Source organism: Neltuma alba, unplaced genomic scaffold (genome assembly GCF_004799145.2).
Source record: "Neltuma alba isolate B1F8T4 unplaced genomic scaffold, ASM479914v2 tig00012280_pilon, whole genome shotgun sequence".
In the NCBI taxonomy this organism is placed as follows: domain Eukaryota; kingdom Viridiplantae; phylum Streptophyta; class Magnoliopsida; order Fabales; family Fabaceae; genus Neltuma; species Neltuma alba.
The window spans coordinates 166,156-175,405 of record NW_021636801.1 but is presented as its reverse complement, the minus strand read 5'-3'; the positions used below and the strand labels follow the sequence as shown (position 1 = coordinate 175,405).

General features: G+C 32.2%; 1 protein-coding gene across 1 annotated transcript; it reads left to right on the top strand.

Moving 5' to 3' along the window:
- Positions 1-4,416: 4,416 nt before the first annotated feature.
- On the top strand, positions 4,417-9,053 carry LOC114725810 (GDT1-like protein 4). The gene is made up of 12 exons (XM_028912377.1): positions 4,417-4,698; positions 4,786-4,854; positions 5,576-5,635; positions 5,765-5,812; positions 6,265-6,353; positions 6,463-6,499; positions 6,581-6,628; positions 7,638-7,706; positions 7,790-7,834; positions 7,918-7,979; positions 8,265-8,337; positions 8,690-9,053. Exons 1-12 carry the CDS (start codon positions 4,681-4,683, stop codon positions 8,756-8,758), a joined length of 687 nt encoding a protein of 228 aa, XP_028768210.1. The 5' UTR covers positions 4,417-4,680; the 3' UTR covers positions 8,759-9,053.
- Positions 9,054-9,250: the final 197 nt, after the last annotated feature.

Here is a 9,250-nt window from a genome sequence, read left to right as displayed (position 1 = left end):
ATAAAAATGCATTGTGCAAGAATTTTTAGTTTCATTCTTTTTTTAGATACTTTACCCAAAAAAAAGAGTAATTAGAAATGACATTTTGAATTTTTGATGTTTGATCATGTTTCAATAACAAGTATTTTTTTAGATCAAATAAATTATTTTTATCCAGAACTCATGGGAACAAAAAAGGCCGGCCTAGGTACTAACCTGGTCAGGCTGAAAAACAATTTGTTTTTATTCTTTATCTTTATAAATAATAAATATTTTATAAATTCTAATAACAATAAATAGAATAAATAACTATAAAAATATTATTTAATATTCTTCTCTAACTAATTTAATATTATTTTATAACTAATAATATTCTATAAATAAAAAATTATTATAATAATCTTTTAAATTTTTTTAATTAAACAAATATTTAAAAATAATTAAAATTATGATTTTGGTGATTTGTATCGTAAAAATAAAGTCATTTTTTTTACTTAACACTGTTTTTTTTGTTCCGAATTCTCAACTATATTTTATACATTTTTATGCTTGCATTTGTAGAAATCGGGACAAAAAAGGCACCAGGAATTCACACTCGTTTGCCAAGAAATTAGGTTTCATTTTAATTTTAATTTGAGGCCTTGCGCCTCTTGGCGCCTGCTTCACGTGGTTCTCTTCTCTAATCTCCCAGGAAAAAAAAAAAAAAGCCTCTTCCAGGAAGTCTACGCAGTCTGCGACTTTATCGTCCATTATGCTCACACGCAAGCCTTCTTACCAGTTACCAACTAATTACTCAGAGAGCCACCTATGTATCACCCCAAAACTTCACCTTCTTGAATGTACTGAAAGTTACCCTTAGAATATTTTTGTGTGAACTGAGGGTTGGCATTTAGAATATTTTTATTAATCATGAGTATTAACTAGAATTACTATTTGATGAAATTTTTAACATATAAAACTATTATAAGGGGCTACTTAAAAAAAAAAGATATATATATGGGAAATAAAATACGAACAAGAAATAATGTTATCTATGGAGTTGTGGTTGAAGAAAGGAGCACGATGACAAAAGTAGAAACCAACGAGGAAAGCAGAAAAGGCAGTACCAAAACCTACGCATTCTTGTTCTGCTTGATTAATATAGTTCAAATTCTGTTTTTTTTTTTTGGCCAAGTTATATATATATTTTTAAATGCAACTTAGAGTATTTTCAAATTATTTTGGGTTTAAAACTAACCTGTATCAGGCTGAGAGTGTTGATGTTAAAATCTTTCTAACAAATGTATTTTTTTAAATTTGAATCTGTGTTCTTCTTTTTATGAAAATAAGACCATTTACCATATTAACTAACAGATTGTTGGTGGTCAAGTTATATTTCAAATAGGTGAGCAATGTGCAAAAGCCTCTTAAAAATACTTTAACCAACACCTCACATGAAACCATACTTATAGGGAATAGATCTATAGATTAGTACAGCTGATTATCTTTCTAAATTAGTGTATAGCACGTATAATTTAGGAAAAATTACACTCAGGTCTCATATAAGACAATTAATTTAGAAAAAGTCTCTCAAAATCTTAAAATAATTATTAAGTTCCCAGGGACTTGTGTGTAATAAATTCTAATTATAAAATTACCTATTTACCCCTATTAATTTGAACCTATTACAATTTATTTACAACCTGACTTGATGAAAGAAGCCTGACTTGACATATATGTTGTCAACAACCCGAACCAAATTTAATTGTGAAAGACGAAATTTTTAATATGGGTTTCTCACGATTTTATCTCGCGTCCATGTATTCGGAACATGAGAGAATCATCGTGGCGTAATAATTAACCGTGCACGTCAAGGAAACAAGTTCGATGACGATAACAACAAAGGAATTTCCCACGTTTACTTTTTTTAGAAGCTATCGGTCCACATGAGAGGTATACAATTAATTTATCAATATAAAAAATTAGTTATTTTAATTATTTATTGGGTGTTTCATTATCCTCAAGAAGGAATTTTAAGAAGTATTTTCATGTAATTTGAGACAAAACTCTTTTCACATGCTTATTTTATGTTTAAAAATTACTTGTTGTAAACCCAAACACTCTCATAATAAAAGTGGATTAATTTTCTTCAACTATCCTATTTAATTATTACTTCTATTGATAAATTTCTTTTAATATATGCAATTAATATAGAGAATTTGAAAAAAGAATTGAGATAAAATAAATTGAGAAGTTATATTTAAAATTAAAAGTAAAGCCAACTTTTCAATTAGTTTTTATAACAAGTTATTATCCAACAAGATCCTATCTCATTCAGTTACCTCTTCCGTATTGAAGCAATCTTCCTTCAATTAATTTAAAAACAAAATTTTTTGTGTCGACATTGTAATTCCAAAATACATTATCCACTCCATAATTGATCTTTTTATTAAATTTTGACCCTTTTAATTAGGAAGAGACGACTGTCTCGTGGCCCATAAAAAATTGCAAAGAGACGGCAGCTTCGTACAAGACAAGACTAATAATATTAATTAATTTCAATTATTGGTAATCTTGCTGTTTTAAATTTGTTTTTGCAAATACGTCCCTTTCTCCTGAAGAGAGACCATGGGAATCTGATGTTTATAATTTGATCGGCTCCTCTCTTGCCTGGGCCTGTGGCCACCTTGGTATTTGCAACTTCATTAGCATTGGCTTTAGCTTTGAGGATTTTCAACGCCTTTGATTTTAACGACACGGATAAGGTGATGCGTGAGGATAAAATATAATATTCCTCCTGTTATTAATATAAAATTTAATTATTAAATTAATTTTAATTTTAAATATAAGACTTATTTATTATATTTATTAATTTTTTAAACTATCTTCATAGATATCCTTCAACTATAATTAAGTACAAGAGGGAATGCGAATATTAAGAAAGATGATTATAATATTTTAGGAAAAACATGTTATATTTTTTATAATTAACTAACTTATCTAGCTTTCTTAATCTAATCAAATTAGTTAAATAGGTTTTATATTAAAGATCGGAAGAGTATAATTTATTACTATAACATTTTCATTTTTTTGGCAACAATCATAAATTTTATATTTAATATTAATATCCTTTATTCGTTATTATTTTTTTTTATAAAATAATTAAGATTAATATTATTGTTGCAGTGATCAAATTTTGGTTTTGACGTTGCAAATCATTAGCTTAGAAGTCTGAGTTTGAGTTTAAGTATGAGAACTAAAATCTTTCATTAAAAATATAGAGACAACTAATAAAACTGAAACCAAATACTTTTAAAACTATAAGAATCAAAACTAAAATTTGATCAAAGCACAAGAACCGATTAACAACAGTAGTAACCCAAATAATTATTACATATAAATAAATGATTAAAATACACTAACATCTTTTTATTTTATGTAAATTACGGACGTTTCTTTTTAGTGCTATAAAAATCTCTCTTAAAATTAAAAAATAATAATAAACGTAATAAAAATTGAGGAAATTAACATTCCGTTATTGGCCGTACCATCATGAGAAAGAAAAAAAACTTTCTAAGAAGTCTCCTTTCTCGTTGTTTGTTTGCGTGTTTGTTAGGGGCGGAGGAGCTTGAGAGCTACCCGTTTGGCTTTTTTCATGAGTAACATCTTATGTAAATTATAACTAACAGTATTATTACTTTTCATATAAAAATAACAAAAAACTTAGCCAAAAAATTTTAAAAAAATTATAGTCCTCAAAGAATCTAATCTGATGTGATCTAATCTAGTCTAATCACGAAAAATACTGATCTTGGCCCACCCACCTATGATCCATCAAGAATCAATAATGGCTATAGGGCATAAGCATACATGTTTGCCCTTTTCTAATCAGATACCTCCTCCACTAACACCATCCACTTCCATACCTTTATCACCACTTTCTTTTCTTTTTTTAATCAACAGCACTTGCAATATTGAGATGAAGTCTCAAATTTAAGCCAAATTTAAATTATAAAAACTAAAGTGCATGAGTTGAAATTCTGAAAAAAAAAAAATCACTTGTATAGAGTTAAATTTTAGAAATTAACTCACAGTTAATTAAAAACTATAAAAAATTATTTATTTCCCCAAAAAAACTTTGAATTTTTTTTTTAATTTTATTTTCGTTTCTTTGTGTTCTTCACAAAAAATGGTATGCATTGTTGATATTTCGTAGGTACACTCTTAATTAATTCCTATTTTAATTAATCAATCTATAATTAATTATATAATCTATTTATGATTTCTGATAAAGATTTTAAAATGAGATTATATTTCAAACCATTATTTTTGTCGCATATGTGATTGTTTATTGTTTATCTTTGTAATTTTATCAACGGGGAGCTTCCGGTGTGGTGCCGGACGAAAGCGCATCTTTTTATTCCACCCCGATTCTGCTCAGTGTCTCCGTATTCAATTATTCATCTTTATCAGTTACCTTCACAGGCATTGAATCCCATGCTCTGATTTCTATTTCTAGAATCCAAAAGGAGCTAAATTGTTCCTTTTTTCCTTAGAATTACTAGCTCGTGTAGAAATTCGAAGGATCAAACGCCGACGACTTGGGAAGTTGACGCACTTCACGACAATCCAATACAGAGTCTGAGAGATTCCTTTGATACATCATCATTTACAGCTTCTCTTTTCTGCTCTGCGTATTCAGCTGCCGTGCATTCATCCAAGATGAGTTCCGTCGTTCAGGTAACTTCATCCTACGTTCCCCCCTGAATTTGATTTCCTTTCGCCTTTTGATTTGGCCCCTGATTCTGTTTTTCTTTCCTGGGTTAGGGTTTCACCAAGTCTCTGGCTATGACTGTGCTCTCTGAAATCGGGGACAAAACATTTTTCGCTGCTGCGGTTAGTTTTTTGAGGGAAAATTTATGTTTGTTCTTCTTCATTGTTTGATCTTATATACTTTTTTGTTGCTTGCAACTAAAGTTGAAAACTGTATTTAGAGGCATATGAAAACTTTGGCTTATAATATTCACTGGTTTCGCTGCTGGCGATTTGTTGTGCAAGTCAACATATATGTTCTTATTTTCTTTAAAGCTCGTTTGAAGGGCGCAATTTTTTTTTTTTTTTAATATTGGCAGTGGACAACATGTAAGACCAAGTACTCAGGATTGATGGGTTGGATACTTTGGGTCAGTATATGTTGGAGATTAGCATGTTATCATCGACTAGAATACCCAGAGATATTTCTCTCTTCGCCTTCTTTCTTTATTTCATTCTTCTTCTTCTTCTTCTCCCCACTTCTGTTGAGTCTTTTCCTGCAATTCTGTGTTTGATATTTGACAAGGAACTGCTAAAGTCTTAACAAATTCTTCTATCCCCATGAATTTATTTTGAATTAGCAATTAGTCGCTGTGCTGTCCTAAGTTTATTTGAGCGGTTCATTCTCAATTGCTGTAGTACTTAGCATGATGAAGTTAGTCTGACATGTTATGTTGTATTATTTGCCCCCTTCTTATACATAGTCGTTGACCAAAGAAGAAAAAGTGCTGCTTGTTTCTTTGTATGGTCTAGAGAACTAAATATCATAACTCTGACTATCTGATACGTTAATGCTTATTTCTAGATCCTGGCTATGCGTTACCCCAGACGGCTTGTTTTGTCAGGTTGCCTATCAGCTTTGATTGTAAGAATTTCTTTTCTCCCTATTTGGTTCACAGCTATCTTTCTGTTTTTGTTACAATTAATAGCTTATTACGTCAAATATGGTATTGTCTTCAAATCTAAACTTCTCAAGGAAATTTGAAACATTTAGGTCATGACCATTCTATCTGCTCTTGTCGGATGGGCTGCTCCAAATCTGGTAAGCATTCTTTGTTGCTTGTGAAACTTGACAATTCTTCTCATTGTTCTGTGTGTTGATTGATAGAATGAATATGCAAGTAGTTAACTCAGGTGTTTAGCTTGAATGCATTACAAAGTCTTCCAATCCACCGGATGAATAGACAAAAGAGGAGCAATCATCTAATATGTGTTGAGTCATTGAATTAAAATGTATTGTTTTGTTGAATTAGCAATCTGTTCTGGTCTGCTTCCCTCAAAGCTAGGTCTAACTTGGTGATTGAACTTTGATATTGATGGAGTGTCTGCTGCAAGACTGCTCAAATAATTATTAGTGAAGTTCCATTTTTAAGTGAACATGCATGGGAGGTGAAGTGTAATTATATATACGAAGATTATGTAGCAAGCTCTTGTTTAGGCATGCTGCATTTTTCTTTGGTTCTTGCACATATTGATTGTTATGTAATTCTGCAGATTTCTCGTAAATGGGCTCATCACATAACGACATTGCTGTTCTTTGGTTTTGGGCTATGGTCCTTGAAGGATGCAATATTTGAAGAAGGGTGATGATTATTATCTTGGACATTCAATTGCTGGTCCTTTTCTTTTGAAAGCAAGTTCTCATCTGCATTGATACTTTGTTTACTGATGCTGGATTATTTCACTGAACAGGGAGTCTGAAGAACTGGCTGAAGTTGAAGCGAAATTGGTCTGTCACATTTTTATTTGATTTCTTATTTTAACTCCAGTCTTTATTTACCTTTTGACATCATCCTTGTATTGTGATTAGGATGCGGATTACAAGGCTAATGGGGGGTCCACAAAAGATAGCAGTAAGGTATGGCAATAATAATCATCCTGAAGTTTTGCTTTTTCCCCCCTCTGCCCTATTAAGGCATACCTATTGGTCGTGCTAACAAATACCCATGTAACCAACACGGGCACACATATTGGACACAACATGATATGATACATAAGATATGACAGTTTCTAAAATTTTAGAATATAGGGACAGGGGGTATATATACATGTATATAATTATTTGTGTAACCAATATAACATCTCATTAAAAGGAAAAATCGGTATTAAATATTCTAAACATTGTAGTATACATGTTAAAACAAACCACATGCATGAATAAATTTTCTATAACATCTTATAAATAAACCACAGTTTGTTTTTCCATCGTAACATAAAAACATGATTGGACAAAATCATTGTATGAGCCCCTTACAAAGGTGAGCTTTGCCTTACCTTCATAAGGGTCCTATTTTACTCTTAAATTTTGGAGCATTGTTGATGGATGTAAAGCAGTATTAGTATCTATAAGTATCTATATGTGCATGACTAGTTTTTTAAAGTATTGAATGCTAGACAAGTACGTGGTCTAAATTTTTGATTGTTTGCTGGATTCATTAGGTTATTATCATGTGTCATCTCACGTCATGTAGGTAAAATATGTAGTTATGAACTTATGGGTAACAGAGGTGGGAGGCCTTGATCCTTTACAATCAACAATGAATATTGCTCAAAGCTTTATAGGAAAAGCTTTAATACCAATTTGTCGATGATGAAATCTCCTTACTGTAATTGAGGGGATTTCCATCAAGACTGGAGTTTTATGGAGTAGATATTATTTTGGTTAAGTGCAGAAATGCATAGCCATGCTCCTCTTATGCATTATGACACAATCCATGCCAAACTGTTGTGTAGATATCTTTGAATTGGAACAAAGAGTTTTCTAGTTGGTATTTCAAGAATCATTTGCTTTTAGAACTGATTTGTCAGATAATGTATTCGGTGTTCTAGATAATGCTCACTTTATGTTCCCCACTTCTCATTTCCAGGTTAATGATGACTTGAAAAAGCATAAACGGCCCCTTTTCACTCAGTTTTTCTCCCCCATATTTTTAAAGGTAGTAATTGCATTTCCTCTAAAGATTATTTTTCTAATTGCCCACCTTTCCAGATGATTCACATTATCATGTCCATAATGCAGGCATTTTCTATCAACTTTTTCGGTGAGTGGGGTGACAAGAGCCAGGTTAGTATTTTTTCGCATATATTTGTTTTTTCCATGACTAGAGACTTTGGTTCCGCACTTAACATCAGTTCATTCTGTTTCAGCTGGCTACCATTGGTTTGGCCGCTGAAGAGAATCCATTTGGTGTGGTTCTTGGTGGCATTGTGTAAGCTTTTACTATACTATCTTCGAGAATTATAGTCATTCTAATATACCTGCATGCATATGCATATATATGTATATGTATATCAGGAATTTTTTGGGCCAATGTTCGTATGTTAATTCAGTGGTTTCTTTCCTGAACTTCTGCATACACACTAGCATATGTGCATACTTGCACATGCAATGTTCTTGCCTGGAACCATACACGTGGCTGCAGGATGTTTCACATGCCTAAAATCCAGCAACTACTTGGGAGAGAACCTTAATTTTCTAGTTTTTCTTTTTTCAGTGGACAGGCGTTTTGCACTGCTGCTGCTGTTGTTGGAGGAAAGAGTTTGGCATCTCAAATATCTGAAAAAATGGTAATGCATTTTATTTTATTGTTCCTTGTCTCCCGCTTTTACCTATGCATGATATGTTGCCCACATGCCATGTTCCCCCCCTTTATGGTTGGTATCTCTTTTCTTTGGGGAAGCTCATGGATTAAGTTTACATTATAACTTCTCCAAAATGGGTCAATATAAGTTTTAGACTACCAACAAACCAACGAGAAAAGTAAGAATTGTGGATTGAGTAAGATCTATTTACCTTCTAAGAGATTATGAGTGTATCTAAACGGCGAGTTGGTGGAATGAGTTTTATTTTCTGTATTTATGCCTTTATATTATTATGTATGACTGGTATAGTAGTAACATTATACTTTATGCCTCGCAGATTGCACTCTCAGGTGGAATTCTTTTCATTGTATTCGGTATCCAGTCATTCCTCACTCCAATTGAATGATGAAGACGGCTGTGCTATTGGTCGGTTTATCACACACACTGTATGTGGCAATGAGGTTGGCTGCCTGAAGAATTCAACTTGTTGCCTTAGGTATTGTGGGGGTAAAGGTTGTTTTTTGACCCTTCCATATAATTTATGGGTTAAAATCAAATAAGCATGGCTGGACAGGCTCTGAATTCATTGTTCTAAGTTTAGATAAGTGGATTATTTTTCTTTTTAATTGTAGAACTACTTTTCATTTTTGTCTTCCTCCCTCCATCGCGAGGAATCAAAGGACCAAATTAGAAGGATAAAAGGATTAACTTTAACTACCTAGAATATTAAATACATGAGCACCCGTCTTTCCCTTTTTTTTTTTTTGGTGGGGCAGACCCAAATAAACTACAAGAAAACTGAAGGCCATCCACTTGAGTAGGATTATAATTGGCCAACCAATCCGCACTAATGTTTGCTTTCAGTTTGAAGCCCACAAAAGTCAGGCTCAACAAGTCT

Coding starts and splice junctions, on each gene's coding strand:
- LOC114725810 (XM_028912377.1), top strand. Junction 5,813..6,264: donor GATGGGCTGCTCCAAATCTG/GTAAGCATTCTT, acceptor GTAATTCTGCAG/ATTTCTCGTAAATGGGCTCA. Junction 7,980..8,264: donor GTGGTTCTTGGTGGCATTGT/GTAAGCTTTTAC, acceptor TTCTTTTTTCAG/TGGACAGGCGTTTTGCACTG.